Raw genomic sequence first — 18,530 nt, 5'->3', positions numbered from 1 at the left:
ACTGCATTGCTTGTTTGTATGTATATCAGTCACTGAAATGCCTCAGGGGTATATAACCTCGTAGTCAGGCTAATCGAAAAATTGTTAAGTAATTACAGCAATTGCCATTTTCGCTAAATATCACTTAATACAAAATGTGTATTGTTTACACAGAGCTTATTAATTTAGTCGAGCATGCACGGTCCGCATAATAGTTTTATTGAAACAACAAATACTACAGTAAAGCCACCTCAAACAGCTGAAACTAGCTTTTGATTAATACCTGTGGCGATGCCGCATGCTAAGCAAGTTCCGAGTTGGGAACTACGCCCATCAACAATATCATGTTTATTATAGCGCCTATTGAATAGGATTCCACCTGGCTTATTATCATGTGGCTTCTTGTTCATATATTGGTATTCGGCAAGGTGGGGCGATGCGGTAACATATTTATCTTTGGCAGGACAACGATCCGTATGTGTGGTCGCCGGGTCGTCCTATATAAGACGGAGGTAGGATCTCACTGGGCAGAAGATTTGTACCGGTTTGAGTGTGTGCTAGTCGCAGATTTTGAAACAGGTGCGTCAAATTAATTTCTAATATTGCTTTGATACAGAAGGAACGACAAATTAGTTAACTTAGTGTACCAATTTTGCAATTAGGACGGTTTCAATATTTCCATGATGGCATCACTATTTTCTATGGAGAACGATATTTATTCATTTCTAGTGTATTTTTTAAGAACTTCTTGTATTTACATATTTAACATAACACAAATATTCGTGTTTAATATTAATGTCTTACCGGGATGCAAACTCAGGACTACTAACCTCGTTAAGGGCCACTAGGCTACGGAGGCCGATTGTATTGGAGGGGAAGGGCCTAAAGCGGCTAAGCTAATGGAGAAGGCCTAAAAGCTTAAGTTGTTTTCTAATTCTAAAAACGAATATTATCCCATTGATTGAAGAATATGTTGTCTCGTTTTTCTAACTAGTAATATATTATTAAAAAAATAAAGAATCCCTAATAAAACCACTTCTTTCTACCACCTAGCCTAAAGCTGGTAAGCACTAAAGACAAAGATAATTTAATCACAAAAATATCTGTGCCAAAACACATTTTTTTAGTTAAAAATGTTAAAATATAATAAAATTAAATGCTCAAAAAAATCTTTTGGAGTTAAATATCAGTTTTAAAATCGTAAAGTATCAAAATACTAGTTTTAACAACGTTATGCTTTGACTATAGGTATTCTACAAAATTGGTCGTAGGTAGGTACAATACAAACATACCTACAGTTCTTGTTTATACAGTGCTAAAAATTTAGCTTGATTGGTAATTAAACTTGATCATTAAACACCGTATACGACATGTCTGCTAACATTTACTTATTATTATATAATTGTGTTCCTCAATTTTATATTTTTAACTACTTACATAATACCTTAAATATGATGGTATTGGTAGTAAGGAAGGAGGAAGAGTAAGATATAATATGGATACCGTAGATGGATACTCATACATATTATGGACAAAGGTTTGGTTGGAGTTTAAACAGACTTTGTATCAAACACTTTATACCTATATTTTTTATTGCAGATCACAATGAAAGTGTGCACAGTAGCGTTCGGAGTGCTTGTGGCGTGCGCGGCCGCGATGGCGCTGGAGCCCAGCCCGCTGATCCGAGCGCTGCAGCCCGTGGAGGCCGTGGAGCAGCCCACGCAGCTGGTGCCCGTCTACATCCAGCCCACCGACGTGCAAGGACCGAGGCAGAAGAGATCCCTGCTTCTTGGTAATTATCAACTTTATAAAGATATCTGCTGATGAGCTCGTTGGCAGGCGAAATGCAGCGGGAAGTGTTATACGATTGGCGTTAAGCATTTGAAGAAGTTAGCACACTTGTTCGTAAAGAGGATTTTGGGGATTCCAGTTCTAACTATATGAAATATCTTTTGTAAAGTAGGTACGTTTACTGAACACGTTCGGATTTCATACCTCTAAAAAAACTATTTTTTATTACTTATTATTCTCTTTATTTATTTCTCTTCTTAGGTTAGATTATTTATAATATGAATATAAAAGTAAAATATAAAAACACTTACAAAACAATAAAAAATACATATAAACACATTATAAAAAACCTAACCTAGGGTGCCGCCAGCAGCGGGGCAAGCCCCAAGCTACCGGTGGTCAAGGCTGCAGAGAGAGGAACCGGCGGACTATCCGCGCCGTGTCCAAGATCACCGCTTTCTGCATCTGACCCTTGATCCAACCACCTAGCGAGAGTCTCTCAAGATGTTGGTCGAGAATCTTCGCTATTAGACCGCTATTATTACTTATTATTATTATTCATAATTCATAGAGTCTTGTTAGTTCTATAATCAAGCCATACATGAGTGATCCGTTTCTATTTTAAATTAAATATGTATATTAAAAACGGGTCACACTGTATCACATATTTAAAGTCTAAAATCGATCGACATGTTTCAGTCCTTACCCGTACGTGTAGTCGTGTATATTTAATATGTCTGTGTCTCACGGAAATTTTGTCAACATTTTCTAATTAAAACGCAAGAGCTTGCTGAAACCAATACAAAAGACACACGTAGTCGTTAACTTCGGGCGTAAGCACAGACTGCACAGAAACAAAAACTATTATTTTTTCAATAGTTCGGACTACAACTAATCTAATAAAAGTCAATAGCGTATAGTGGTCTACTTCTATATTAGATTATTAGAAAACATGACATCGATAAACGTATATTTAAAACCAACCTTTCACATGTTAAACTTTACGAGTAGGTATTAAGTGTAACCTCGATGCAAAAACATAATAACCTTTAATTTTTAGTAATTACTATTGAAAGGCTGCAATCATATATTAATATTATGTTCAAACAGTATAACTTAGCCAGGGTTAGATGTTAGCGCATAAAATAATTGGCATATACTCGTAGGGTATTAACGATATGAATGAAAAATATATTCGTAAAGGAAACCTGGCACGAGCGGACGTATAAAAGGTATAAAAAGGGCAATTTATATGGCAGTATTTTTCTAAACTATCATAACTCTACCTCGCAGGTTTAATTCATAAAACAAACTGAAGTCTAAACTATTAAAAACAAATAAAGGATTGCCAAGGGCTTATTAAAGCTGGCAGAGAGAGAGAGAGAGAGAGAGAGAGAGAGAGAGAGAGAGAGAGAGAGATATAGAGAGAGTGAGAGCTACCTCTTTTTTGTAATTAAATATTATTACAGTAGCATGCTCGATAAATGAGAGGCACGTAGAGATTATACTTCCGATAGACTCTTATACCTATCTAAATGTATATTAAGTACATGTGGATCTCTGACTAATTTATTGTAGGTAACCTCAAAGGACGTGATCTAATTGAGAAAAATATATAAATATTTAGTAGGTAAATTAAAAAAAAGGTAGGTACTCAAACATAAGAAAAAAATATATCTTTTAAATTAATACAAACTTACATTAAATTTAAAATAACCCATTCGTTATGAATTTGTGTCTATTACCTGAAAATAAAAATCATTTATTTTTTAAAGGTTAAACTTATAATTTTAAACAACAATCGGTCCTAAACGTTTACTAATCAACAGTAATTTCCAAACAAACTCTATATCGTGAATATGTACGCAAGAATTAGACAGTGATCATACCTACTATCACGTAAAAAGTGTAAAAACGTTCATTTAGTATTTAGCATAGGTTTACCGCTTGGGGTTCGGTTCGGCGACATTGATATGCGGGCCTGCGACATTCCACGCGGATACATTACGTGGGATCACGGATCCCGGGAGGACGACTTACTTTCTACCCCCAGAGATTGATGGTAGATTGTTTTATCTAGTGGGAATATAGATGAGCTAATCAGAGCGTGTGCGTGTTTATTGACTATGAAATATGCAAATTTAGCACCATTCGGTCGCATAATGTGCCAGACGCTTTCAGCCTTGAACTTGGTATTTAGATAACGTAGATTGAACATGTTAATTTGAAGCCGTTAAGTAACATGTACTCGTAATATGTTTTCATTCAATTTAAGTAAAATGGAAATAATTACTCGCCGAAAGCTGTATCGTTAAAATGGTTATATTCGGTACGTTCGGAACGGATGGAAACTCGTTAGTTATCTAACGCTTCTAAAATTTCAATATCAAAAATTCACTGTGAATCGACACAAAGGTTTAGTCATTTAGCAAAAAGTGAGAGACTACGATACATATATCGTATGTAGCAATTTGCGTGGAAAAAGGAAACCTTTCTTGTTGTAGGATGTAGCATGTCATAATGACAGTAATTTATAGAACTTAAACTTAGTTAAACTTTAGTAGGTATGTTCTGATGTAAGTATATGACTTTTAAGTCTTCTCTGGCAGTTATAAACTTCCAGTTAGTTTAGTTAGTTCTCTGGCAGTTATACGCATAAAACAAAATAAAACCTACCTAGGTAAAAATACATACTTAATATACTTCGTTTTTTACCTATAGATGACAGGAAAACCTAATTTAGAAACCTACACTCAAGCGTGACTTGGACTTAAGAGAAAAAAAATGCGGTTAGGCTGTTTTAGGAACCCAGCCGTAATGATTTACGTGAAACGTGACGTGGACAGCTATTATGAAGGCCAATGGCCGGGCTCCGCGTAGGGCCGAAGACCCGAAGCGCCCGAAAGAGGTACACCTACACGCGAGGCCTAAGGCCGAGCTGCGGGAGATTAGTGCTAGTAGTAGTTAAACAGAATAATGGTACTAGTCTCTGAATGCAAAGGCCGAAGACCAACCTCCAAGTAGGCCCGAAGCCAGGAAGCATCTGGCAGTTAGGTATCTACTGTCTGATGGAAATGTGAAATTTAACTATTAGCATTCAATACACAAATTACCGGACAAAAGTAGTACCCTCAGCCTCTTTTAAGTGTTTGGTATTTATTACAATAAAGCGGGGAAATTCTGTCAGCATCCTCGGCACAATGCCATAGGGGCCATAATTTTAATTTTATTTAGTATTAGTTTATAATTTTAATTTATTTTTATTTTTAACATCCCTATTTGCGTTGGTTGATTAACTAGTTGAGAATAGCCCATCAGTCTTTTGTATTTTGTGTTAGTGTTGGGCAATAAAATCCAAAATAAATGTGTTTGTCGCCGCAGCAGGAGCTGCCGGTCTCGGCGGTCTCGCCCTCCTCGGCGCCGGCGCCCTCGGCGTGGGCGTGATTGGCGCTAAGGCTGGTTTAGTCGGTGGCGCTCTTGCCGCCGGTGCACTCCAAGGCAGAGGCTTCGGCGGCGGCTACGGCTATGGCGGTGGCTACGGCGGTGGCTACAACTATGGAGGCGGATACGGCGGCAGCTACGGAGGCGGCTATGGCGGATACGGCGGTGGCTATGGCGGCTACAGGTAAACTTCCTAGTTTTGTAAATATTTTATATTATTAAATATTTTATTTTGCTTGTACAAATTTGACATCAAATATCCCATGAGTCCCAATATATTATACATGCCGTCTGGATAGCCTTCTTCATGAAAAAAGTTAGCGTTATTCGGTTGTTTTTACAAAATTGTCTACCATCTGATCAAGCGCCTCCAACGGAAAAAAGGCCTTCACGTTGTTTAAGTCGTTTGCTGGTTTCCCACTGCTACAACGCCGCAGCAGTAATGTTGCATTAGCAAAACTGCAGCAGTGGCAATCCGAATTTTCTTACCTGGTTTCCTTTTGTTTTTTCTTTTTTTGTTTGTTTAACTGGTATTAATATTTCTTTTGTTACAGGTCCTACCCCACATACGTCGTCGAAGAAAGTTGGTGCTGATTGCTTCATAGCAATGGTTGTATTATTGTTCAAAGACTTTGTTGTTTTAAGTGAAGTGAACTAGGTATTTATGTAAAATTCAGTGCGTGATATTAATAAAAACCTAAGAGTACAATATTGTGTATTGATTTGGTTAAGAAAAAATACCAGTATAACTTAGGTGTTAGAGTACTAATAAGGAAGTATCTTTTTTCTATTAATTATCGCGATACTAAAATATTCATACTTTCGCTGTGGCATTTAACCCGATTAGTAATGTTAAACCGTACCGTACCGTTAAACCGTAGCCACCGCGAAAGTGTTACACTTTGTAGGTACCAATAACGTATGTTATGCTATGCGTAGGTATTCTGCTTACCTACTTATACTTATCCGCTATTATTATAGTATTTAATAACACAATTAATTAAAAATAACCTTTAATTGAGTTTCAAAGTTAAATTATTTAGAGCGAAATAAGTATTATCGAAATAACTCAAAGACGAACATTGAACAAACAGCTTTTACAAACATTGCGAATAACACGGAAATCTTTTTACGAGTCTGAAAACTTTTAACGATTCCTGTAAATAAATTAATCAATGATTGCACTGGATGAGATCTTTATAGACAGGAAAAACCCAAACACGTATTTATTTTTAATTGTACATATAATGTAAAATTTTAGTCAGCGCGTTTTGGTTTGCCCGTGTAAGTACTAAAAAAAAAAAATTAGCCGAACAAATAATAATTTCAATGTAGCCAAACTAATTGAGAACCTAATTCAAAAAATAATTGAACTTAGTAATAAATAAGTATATTTTGCTCAATATCCTAAAACCGATTCTGTACCTGGTAAGTTAGCAAGTCCCACTTTTTGTGTAAAAACCAATAAATAATGTATCATTTAATTAGAAAGTAGTCTTGGAAACATTTAGTAGTTGGTTGTATTGCTAAAGTACCAATCGAACCAAAACAAACAGCAACAAATTAATCAAACCCAACGACTAAACAAAAAAATAAACTAAACCAAGACCATCGAACCATACTACTTAAATAATCACATATACCTATGTCATGTACATATTCATGTACATAACATTTCAGGCTAGACAACCTGCGTGTTAACGAGTGTTTTTTTCGGAAAAGCGCACATTTCGTTTGTTCGGAAAGATTTGCAGGATAATATTTTCGATGCAAGCGATTCGGTCATGTATCATGGACGTGCTGCGAGCGTTTATACTGGCTCTGTTCTTTAATACTTACCGAGATAAACCGTGCGTTATTTTTGCTGAGACTTGATAAGACTGATCTTAAGACCCGTAAGAACTCTGCGTAGTCAGGGATCACATTGATGCTGGTTCATCTACTGCAAGTTCTAGGTGGTGCTTGATGAACGATGGGAACAACGGTTGCGCGGGTGGATGAGCGCCGCTGGCATCGAAACAGCATTAACGGAGATGGATGGGATCGGCCCACGCCATCGCCTCTTTAATCTCGCACAAAAGAGACGTACGATGCACACCCAGCCCACTGATGATCGCTCTCGAGAGATCACTTCGCGCCGGTTGACAGTGCCGCGCTGTCAGCCGCTCCAATGATCCTTTATTTATTTTGGCTATTCTATTACATATGAGTGAATTATTGTTTATGTTAACGTACTTACTTGTTGCCTCGTATACCGCAAGTATAAGATGACGTGCTATATTCTGCCTGTGAATGAAGCAAATCAAACAGTCGGCAACATTCAGTCACAGATGTCTCACATATTAATTTTGAAATGATTAATATATTAACTCTGGGAATTATGATTTGAATTAGTGTAGGTAGTTAGAAGATTTATCTGAAAATTCACGGAACAAAGAACCAACGACAATATGGTTTTGTTTCATTTTACAATATAAACTGCAACACGCCTCCCCCGTATAATTATAATGTAATGTAATTCATAGAGTATAACATTTAAAAAGATTTGGGCTTGTTGGATTTATGTACGTGTTTCTTGCACTGGAAGAAACAGATTTATGACTGAAAATATTTGTGCCTCTGGCATTTGTAAACTTGCTAGTGAAGGACAAAAGTTTTATTTACATCGGGTATAACACTGAAGATTGATTTTAGAAGTCCAGTACGGATATGATGGTCGTTCTTGTCTACGTGACAGCGTGATAAAACGGTGTCCGTCACTTTCTTTCCCACGGTGTTAAACAGTGACAGTTATTTTATCACGTGGATAAAGATGGATAAAGCTATCCATAATAGGCTGGCAGATTTTAAAGTTACTAATTTACAAGTCTAAGTATTCTGCACCTAATATTACTGAGTGATTTTCTGATTTTTTAAATATTACCTGTGCATCAGATATCTGCAACAGTATATCGCCCGCGAGATAGACTACTTGACGCGTCTTTCTCACCGTATTAATTGGAGAGGAACGGGAACGGGTCGTCTACCTCACGGGAGATACTGTGGCGTCACTCCTGTGCTAGTCCTACAGTCATCATTTAATTATTATCATAATTAATTTGTAATAGACATCTAATAGATATCTTTTAGACATCGCTAAGATACGATAACGATATGTTTAAGATCTAACCTGTCAAATTTGACATTTCCGCGATTCTGGAGATACTCTTGAACGATTTCCACAAGATATTACTTAGAGATCTAATTCACATCTAATAGATATCTAACACGATCTACCGTAAAAGTGACATTGGTTGCCCGAATTGCGCTGCAAAAGAGAACTAGTTGAAATCTAAACTAATATAACGTATCTAGAATGGATCTAGTACGTGTCGTCTCTTGTGAATATCTTGAAGTTCGAATACGGCAGATATTGGTGTGCGAGAGAGATAATTTTGAGTTTTATTCACCACTAGAGTTCACTTTTATTAGCGATTTCATCAAGATGTAGCTTTATTGAATTATATTTGAGTGATATAAAGTTAGAATGTAACTGTGAGATCCTCGTATTTCAGCCCGTACAAGATTAGAACCTTTTTCATGTAATGTCATTGAGTTTTTCTTTATTGATTTAAATGCCATCTAAATGAGTGGCCATTTAAATCTTACGGTCACGTGATCGCCTTACGCTGTCTCGAGTTTATCATTTTTCCCCACCTCAAAATGTGCCCAGCGCCGCTAAAGAAGTTTTCACTTCAAAAATTGTTTTTGAAAACATGTATTCGTTTTCAACATGCCCACTATACGTGAAGGGGAGGCATCATATATTTTTTTTCTAGTTTTTTTTTCCACACTTTGTCGGCATGATTGATTTATCGAACGAGCGAGCGAAGCGAAGTGAAGTTCTTACATTCAACTTGGAGCACACGGCTGGCTAGGGGCACGTCCCGGAATTTCGATGTTTTTAAGCTGAACTATCAGAGGATAGTTTGATACACAATAACTTAAGTAAATTTGTTCTAATTTAAATGAAATTGGGTAAACGTGTAGTTGAGGGCATTATATTATAGTCATTAAATTATGAGCAGGCTCGATCAAGGGCTTATTGAGCTAGAAGAGCTTAGAAGGCTAAAAAGCTATCTGTGAGGGGTCTTGCTATTCTGGAATCTTTTTTGCAAGAAAGTATGGTCGAGTTTGGTATCAAATGAAAGTACTCGGCTTAAACATTTATAATATTGTTTTAATTTACAATTTTAAAATAATGATTTAACATTTTGACGAACCGCGAGTTCTTAGTTCGGGGCGAACTACTAGTAATATCCATGTCAAATTTCAGCTTTCTAGCACTAACGATCACATAGGAAAACCGCGGACATACAGACGGACAGACAGGTATGGTATGAGATTTAAAAATTTCGATTGGGCTCCGGTTCTGAATAATATAAAAGCAAACCATGACCGTGCGCCGTTTTATCGACACTAAAAGAACAAGAGGAATATAATATCCTGTAATCTGCCGGCTCGCACCGTAAGTAGAACAAGCAAGTAAATGTTTCATGATGACGTTCAAGCTCCCGTCTTTGGAAATGAATTGTGAGCAAAAGTGGTTAATATTACCCGGGGAACAAACTTGTAAACGGGACATTGACAGAGATTAATTAACTGCTCAATAATGACGGAACAGTCTTATCTAACGCAATTGATCGGGTAGATTAATAAAGCCATTTTCGCTGGAGGAAATTTACTTGTCATCCGGACGTACTGAGCGGAACAATGGGGCAAACGTAACTGAAGTATTATTAGTGAATACCTATAGCGATAACACAGTATTGGTTATATACCTATACAGGATGTGCCTTGTAGCCGAGGCTAATAATAAAAATGTCACAAATTAGAATTCCGTACCGGCAGGCCGCAGGTTGTCACCCGGGACCGTATTACTCTCATCATCGTCTCGTCTGTCTGTTATCATCATCATTTTCACCGTTATGTCGCACACTATTGAGCATAGGTCTACTTGAATATCCAAACTTTGGTGTGGACGAATGGATTAGGGAACAAGTAAGCGCAGTTTTTGGGCAACAATATTTAAAAAAAACCGCGATAACTTACATTACACTTATAATGCCTATAAGTTATAAATTGTTACATTTATGTGATACTATCATAGTCAACAATAGGCATATGAAATATTCCACATTGATGATATTCGTGAATAATTCTCATCGTTGTGCGACACACTTCGCTTCAGCGCACACGACTCGTAAAACCGTGCCGTTTGATGGACGCAATAAAGTACATATTACGGATATTAACATTAAGAGAATAAAATAACTCGCTTTTGAGACTTAAGAGACAAGATGTTATACATATTAAAAAAGTCACTTACCTCTAAGAGAAAAAGAGTAATAAGCTTTATTGTTTTATTTCTTCTGAAATAATATGGTGATCCATATGTCTGAAGGGTCCTTATGCACATGGAGCATAAAGACTCTTTAGGCATGGAACGTCATATATTTATTTTCCATCACGGTAGGGGCATAGAGAAAAAATACATAGAGTGCTCACTCCATACATCAGTACCAAAAAGACTATTAGCATCTAGCATCGAGTAGCGGAACTATCAGTACTGCTACTTGACAATAGATGTAGCCACCGACCGGAAAGTCGTATGCTGTTGAGATAAGACTTTCCGGTCGGTGCTACATCTATTGTCAAGTAGCAGTACTGATAGTTCCGCTACTCGATGCTAGATGTAGACACTGAAATTAATAGTCTGAACTGATGTATGGTAGGGGTTTTTTTTTCTCTATGGTAGGGGTTGTTTTATCACTTATATATTGGATAACTAGCTTTTCAGGGTTTAATATTTTTTCCATGTATCTGTTTTTATATATATTATTATTATAGTGTTTTATGTAATTCGACATAAAGAGACCTTATACATCTCTAAGTAATTGTAATACGTTAGTTTGATTTGGTAGTTGCAGTTAGTTGTATTTTTTAATTGTTGATGTATTTTTTTTTGCTTGTATGTAAATTCAATGTTGACGTGTAAAAGTGCCCTTGTGGCCTATTTGCTGAATAAATGTTGAAGTTGAAGTAATTATTATTTATTTACCGTAAGTAACTGAAGGATCTATTTGTTAAAGGTAATAAACCTGCGATCTAAACTTTTCAAATAAAACCAATGAGTCTGCTTGTTTACGTACTTTGTTGTTCCACCCGCCCTTTCTTTGTCCAAATCAAACTTCGTTCTGTTCTTTTAGTAATTTGTGGTCGTTTGTTCGGACTATTTTCTTTATTGGGGTTTGAGAAATTTGTTGTTTTGAGATTCTTAACTAAATCCAGTTTTATGATTATTTATGAAATTCGCTGGAATAACAAGAACTAGAAACAAAGTCCGAAATTAATAACAGATTGTTAGAGGAAACCGGTTCGTAGCATTACGGAACAGAATTGACGGCCGTAAAATTGGTTAAAAAACTACAGGTAAGGTTAAGAATGTTAAGATGTTTGACTATAGTATCAAGTGTAGGTATGTACCGGTGACAAATTCATAAAATATTGCTGTGACGTCGTGTCGAAAATAGGCAAGAAGCTTAATTGAATTCCCTTTGTGTGCACGAATTTAATATTCATTGTAATACAGAGGTTTGTCTCGCGGGAAACGTTGTACTGTAAAATTATGCAACAGCAGGTAGGTATGTACCTACTATGTATTACCGATACCGAGCACGCATTTTAATTAGGTACGTATCAATGTCAAATACTGTCGTATTCGAACTTCAAGATATTCACAAGAGACGACACGTACTAGATCCATTCTAGATAGGTACTTTATAGTTTAGATTTCAACTAGTTCTCTTTTGCAGCGCAATTCGAGCAACCAATGTCACATTTACGATAGATCGTGTTAGATATCTATTAGATGTATCTATTAGATCTCTAAGTAATATCTTGTGGAAATCGTTCAAGAGTATCTCCAGAATCGCGCAAATGTCAAATTTGACAGGTTAGATCTTAAACATATCGTTATCGTATCTTGGCGATGTCTAAAAGATATCTAACAGATGTCTATTTCAAAATCCGAATCGGGCCCCTAGGCTTCGCATAAACGTTAAGATGAAAGGAATTTTCACATAAGTATTAAGAAAACTCCAAATAAAAAAAACTTTAATGTCGCTAGCAGAACGGAATGGCAATAATTATTAAAATCATGGTACATATCATAATTTGTACTTTCTATTTAGTTCCGTCACAAACTTACCTTGCTTTGTTCAGGGTATTTCGACCCAGTGCCAAGTGTGTTAACGTTAACCCGTTAAAAAGTTCGCTTCAACAAAAATGTTTATATGGGTATATATTATTGTGCATAACACTGCATAAGTATCGAATACATTATATGTAGATACTTGGCATGATAAATTATCAACATTTATGCATTAGCGAACAAATCATTACCAACTATGGAACAAAACAAATTATTTAATGAAAATATTTTGTATTGTGTTTTTTTAAGTAGTCACACTACTAAGGATATATACTCGTAAATTATAAACTGAAATAGATATCATACACTAAAGAATAGAAAAAGTGACCAAGTCCACCGGTGGCCTAGGCGGGAATCGGCCGGCCGGGTGGCCGGGTGGTCTAGTGGTCAGGACGTTACGCGCTGAAGCTGAAGACGCGGGCCATGTGACCGTCTTTTAAATTTGATAAGTTCTGTCGCTTAGTTACGTGTGATTAAACAAATTTTGCTAGGTACCAAAGTAGGTCCTGATTCACAGAAGACCCGCTAAACTATTTCAGTACAAGCTTTTGGCAGTTGTCCCACCAAGAGAGAGTAAGCGATTTTATAGTTCGTTTTTTTAGCATTAGAAAGAACTTGAAAGAAGGTAAGCGATTTTGACATGTATTTTAATTGAAAAACACTTTTTAAAAATCAATAACTATTACTTATGAAAGCAGAAAACTATAAAAGATCGTATTAGATTTTCATAATTGTTACATATTTACCGTAACTTATTTTTAAAATGTGGTTTTCAATTAAAAGACACATCAAGATTGTTTACCAAATTTCTAATGCTAAAAAAACAAAGTATAGCTATCGGCGATTTTCTCGCCCAAGAAACGAACAAAAGATAGGGATCCTGTGTTAGTAAAAGAGATACATATATTTATAGTTCATCGCTGGCTGTTCACACTGCTGGTGAGAACACTCGCTCTATTAGTTTGTCGCCGAGATAAGAGCGATGAGATAAAACTAGCTCAGCGGTACTCGCTCGGCGATGCTCGCTTGGTAGTTGAACTCAAGCTGCGAGACCAATCAGTGGTGATTTTACAGCGTGGATTTCAGTGCACATACTACAATACTGAAGACTTCAAGAGATTATTTTACCCATCATCCTAGAGGAAAAAAATTACAATACATACTTACATGTTGCTGTGTTACATATCAGTACGGATATGATGGTCGTTCTTGTCTACGTGACAGCGTGATAAAACGGTGTCCGTCACTTTCTTTCCCACGGTGTTAAACAGTGACAGTTATTTTATCACGTGGATAAAGATGGATAAAGCTATCCATAATAGGCTGGCTGCTATACATTAAATAAATAAATTTGACTTACCACTCTCTATTTTAGTTTTCGAAACGATACAACAGGCTGACCACTGGTACCTTTACCTTACAAATAGGTTGAATATTAAGTAAATTATAAAACCTTCTTCAACACCGTACAGTGTGTCTCGCGTGCAGTACGGATATGATGGTCGTTCTTGTCTACGTGACAGCGTGATAAAACGGTGTCCGTCACTTTCTTTCCCACGGTGTTAAACAGTGACAGTTATTTTATCACGTGGATAAAGATGGATAAAGCTATCCATAATAGGCTGGCTGGTTTAAACAAGTCTGCGACGTCTGCGTGTTCGGCCATTGAGGTATATACAAGAGACGACATCTCGAACAAAATGTTTCCGCACCTCAGAGAAGTGCATGCACTTCTTTGCTTTTAGTACGTCACCGACCATTGACGAGATGCCACACGTGTACCTACAGAAAATTAAAAAATAAATAAAAATTAAAAAATGCCTTCGTGCCGGTTTAAAAATTGCAACAATAGCACAAGAACATATAATAAAAGGGATGGAATAACATTTCACCGGGAAGCAATGGAATAACTGTTGATTTACTATTATTTAGTTTTCAAAGTAAATGTTTGGTCGTAGAAAAAGTATTGTATGCAACGTTGTTTAACTGAGTCAAAAAATACTCGTGGCGTCTTTATTAACAATTTTCGGCTTCGGTGCGGAAACATTTTGTTCGAGATGTCGTCTCTTGTATATATTACCTCAATGTGTTCGGCTGCACTGTCCGAGCGAGTGAAGCGAGTAATAGCCCGTCGCACTCGAACACTCGCCTATAGCCGAGCGACAAAACTATTGAAGCTAACACTCGCTTCTCGCCGCTCGCCCACTCGTTTCTAGTTTATCGTTCTACTCGCTTATAGCTCATCGCTTGCGGTGGGACAACTGCCTTTAACTATTTTAGTACAGTCGTTGACGTTAATGAAATTTCGGAATCTAGTTTCACTCACCTTTTGTCTGCAGCTTTTATGTGCTTTTGTATAAATATTTAAGCAGTTCCATTTATATTTTTTAACTAGCGACCCGCCCCGGCTTCGCACGGGTTAACAAATTATACATAAACATTCCTCGTGAATCACTCTATCTATTAAAAAAACTCGCATCTAAATCCGTTGCGCAGTTTTAGCATACATACAGACAGACAGACAGACAGTGGGAAGCGGCTTTCTGCCGTATTCGAACTTCAAGGTATTCACAAGAGACGACACGTACTAGATGCATTCTAGATACGTTATAGTTTAGATTTCTACTAGTTTTCTTTTGCAGCTCAATTCGGGCAACCAATGTCACTTTTACGTTAGATAGAGTTAGATATCTATTAGAAGTGAATTGGATCTCTAAGTCATATCTTGTGGAAATCGTTCAAGAGTATCTCCAGAATCGCGGAATTGTCAAATTTGACAGGTTAGATCCTAAAAATATCGTTATCGTATCTTGGTGATGTCTAAAAGATATCTTATAGATATCTATTTCAAAATCTGAATCGGGCCCTTTGTTTCATACTATGTAGTGATAGTGAAGTTATCAAAACATTGAACAGGTTGAAGAAAATTTTCATTTTATCATATTGATTATTGGTTCTCTGAAATTTTAAACACTAGGCGATACTCCCAAATGACCTTTTCGTGTTCGATAGATTGATTTGTATTTTATGCATGAAATAATGATGTACCCGTACTGCTGTTTTTGTACGAATTCATATATGTATAGGCTCTTCCGAATTTCATTCCAATTTAGATGATTATTTTGGGCATCTCTGAGGGTCGACCCTGTCAGGTTTCAATATGTCCTCATTTAATTATTTTGCGTAAACCAATTTTATGGTACGTAAGTTCGCTTAAACGATTTTTGTGAAATGTAGGCAGATATTTCTCTATACCCAAATGCCATTTAGTTTAGTTTAGTTAACAATTGTCGCAACTTATATGTACAAAATAAACAAGTATTTACATTAAGTACCTACGTGATTTTTTGTCTTTCCATAATTATCACCAAGTCTATATTCCACTGCTGAGTACAGGCCGCCGCTTTCAGCCTTTTCAGGTATTTAATGTACATAATTATGTACTACTTATATATTTCAAGTGCATACGCGTAACCAGGCTACATGCACACGATAGCAGCTATCATTCATCACATGCATATTGAACTGATCATGTTTATTCAAAATCTATTCACTCTTTTCAATCATACATCGACACAGATTGGGATGCAGCGCCTCACTCGAGAACTTGGGGAAATTTCATTACGTGTATCGTGTATTCAATAAGCAATATAAGCATTCACTTCATCGATACAATATACAGGATGTCTCATTTAAATCGGTCAGTATGGGAAAGTCTGAAACTATAAGACATACGAAGGTCTGTTCTTGTGAACCATGTCATCGATTTTAATAAGAAGAAAAACTGCATTCATACATTTAAAAAATGTAGGTATGTAAAATGTATTGAAATAAGGTGGTCATTTCGAAAACTTACTAAAATAAATTAAAGGATATGAAAGCAATGCATTTTATTCATTTCAGACATCATGTTTCTTAGTAACATTTACTGCTTAATACCTACACAATCGATATCTAAATATAAATAATTTTAGTTTTATTTTTCAAAACGTCCGGGTTCGATTCCCGAGCTGAGTACACATTTTTTTTAAATGTATGAATGTAGTTTTTCTTCTTATTAAAATCGATGACATGGTTCCTAAGAACAGATCTACGTATGTCTTATAGTTTCAGACTTTCCCATACTGACCGATTTAAATGAGACACCCTGTATACATATAGGTATATACAAGATGCACTGATATATGACACGTGAAACCTACATATACGCTCTAGTTAGCTCTATTGTAGGTCATATTGCCCAAACGAACAATAAGGTATAATTACATATTAGACAATTCAGATACATGTTTAGAATCAAATTACCCTACTATATTATAAATGTCTACCATGTTATTCTCATAACAGTAGTTAAACCGTTTTATATTTACCTATCACCAAGAATGTACGGGAATTAAGTAAGAATTAAGATTTAATATTTTTGCTGCACGGCCTTGTGTCAAGATCCCGCTAAGCGGTTTGCCATTTTTCCTAAGCTGTTGTTATTGTCGTGTGGCGGTTGCAGGCAAGTAATCATCTTAAGATGATTAAAAAAAACATATTATAAATTGAAAAAATTCTGTTATTTCAACTCAAAATCACAAGGTCTTTCGATCCTTGAAAGTGCCATAACACTCGTAATTTTTTGTCTATTCCGTTATTGGGTATTTATCGTAGACTTTTTTATGATGGTACAAATATTAACGAAAATACTCATCTTCCTCGCGTTGTCCCGGCTTTTGCCACGGCCAGGCGTGTCTCACTCCGCGATTGCTACAGGCTAAAAGTACATCCGTTCGGCCCCAATTTTGGGGAAAGTCATAAGCCGCGCGTGGCGTTGGGGCCGAACGGATGTACTTTTAGCTACCTGTAGCAAAGCGACGAAATCGCGGAGTGAGACACGCCTGGCCTGGGGTACGCTTGGCAACTAATCCCGAGAATTGGCGTAGGCACTAGTTTATATTACTTAACGAAAATACAAAAAAAAAAAATTAAATGTGATTCGGAGTAATTACTGAAAGCCAAATAAAAAATTGTGTGTCGTTGACTCATTAAAATCATTTTGAAACCTTACAAATAGCTAATGTGTGATTTAAGTTGTACTAAACTTAATCGGCGGTTATTAAAATGACAGATTGAATGACTTATTTTTATCCGTTGACTCACTTTCTTTCGTTCTTTCGTTAGGTAAGCACTGTGAATGTAGGGTATGTCCTCATAGTGCCGCCCGAGAGTCGTGTTCCATACTTCCATAGTGCAGAGCGAACGACATTATTGCGATATTTACGACCTGTCTATAGCAGTTGGTGGTGCGCTGCCGCCAATGAAAATACGAATTCCATTGAAAAGCACGTAATTGGACGTCGCGGTACTCGCGGTGGTATTTTAAGGCCAATATAATTTTATTTTACCTTGAGCTTTTAACGTATTTAGGAATCTTGAATGATTTCAAATTACAACCTGTGAACAATTTTCAGCTAAACGTCTATTGTTCAAGTAGTACTAGTAGAGGTAGAGCGTAGAATTCATGGTACCTATTATCTTTTATCTAATAAGTACTAGCACCATTGAATTTAAAGTCAAAACAGCCATCTCGATGAATTTCTTGTACCTTTATACTCGGTGGCTTTGGAAATTAGCTAAATTCGTATTCAACCTAAATAATTGTACCTACCTAAATTTCGATTAGGTATATGTATTTTAATTTATAGTGTACGAATATTTCGCCATACAAAGTTATTAATTAAGTTGAAGGAATTAAACTGCTTAACTATGTATAATTTCAATTGAATTTTATAAATTATTAAGTAAGTCATCTTATATTGCTTGTTCGTTTACTCTTCGAAGCACGCACGTAACAAGTACCTACAACTTATTGCCAAGCCATCATTTATACCGTAACATTATGTGGTTGGAGCATTCGTGTATTTTATGGGCTCCTATAAGGCGGTAGACTGGCATATGTAATGTACCTGTAATGCGCACACCTCTCACGGCTGGCGCCGCGCCGCACGAACTACAGCAAGATGTTCTTTATGGGTATTTAAGAGCTCCACGTCGCATATTTTGAACTGCCGTTTAAGAAGTT

At 36.5% G+C, this 18,530-nt stretch overlaps 1 protein-coding gene across 1 annotated transcript; it reads left to right on the top strand.

Annotated features, from left to right (window-relative positions):
• The first annotated feature begins 423 nt into the window (after positions 1-423).
• Positions 424-5,901, top strand: LOC134647603 (acanthoscurrin-2-like). The gene is made up of 4 exons (XM_063501958.1): positions 424-558; positions 1,579-1,771; positions 5,155-5,395; positions 5,766-5,901. The coding sequence occupies exons 2-4, from the start codon at positions 1,585-1,587 to the stop codon at positions 5,803-5,805; spliced, it is 468 nt and encodes a 155-aa protein (XP_063358028.1). The 5' UTR covers positions 424-558; positions 1,579-1,584; the 3' UTR covers positions 5,806-5,901.
• The last annotated feature ends 12,629 nt before the right edge of the window (positions 5,902-18,530 follow it).

This window comes from Cydia amplana, chromosome 4 (genome assembly GCF_948474715.1).
Source record: "Cydia amplana chromosome 4, ilCydAmpl1.1, whole genome shotgun sequence".
Classification (NCBI taxonomy): domain Eukaryota; kingdom Metazoa; phylum Arthropoda; class Insecta; order Lepidoptera; family Tortricidae; genus Cydia; species Cydia amplana.
The sequence above is the reverse complement of the archived record's forward strand: the minus strand, read 5'-3'. Positions and strand labels throughout refer to the sequence as shown.

Bases quoted from the DNA above. Each gene is read 5' to 3' on its own strand.
- LOC134647603 (XM_063501958.1), top strand. From the start codon at position 1,585: ATGAAAGTGTGCACAGTAGCGTTCGGAGTGCTTGTGGCGTGCGCGGCC. The intron at 1,772-5,154 runs GTAATTATCAAC...TCGCCGCAGCAG, and splicing joins GAAGAGATCCCTGCTTCTTG to GAGCTGCCGGTCTCGGCGGT. The intron at 5,396-5,765 runs GTAAACTTCCTA...CTTTTGTTACAG, and splicing joins GGTGGCTATGGCGGCTACAG to GTCCTACCCCACATACGTCG.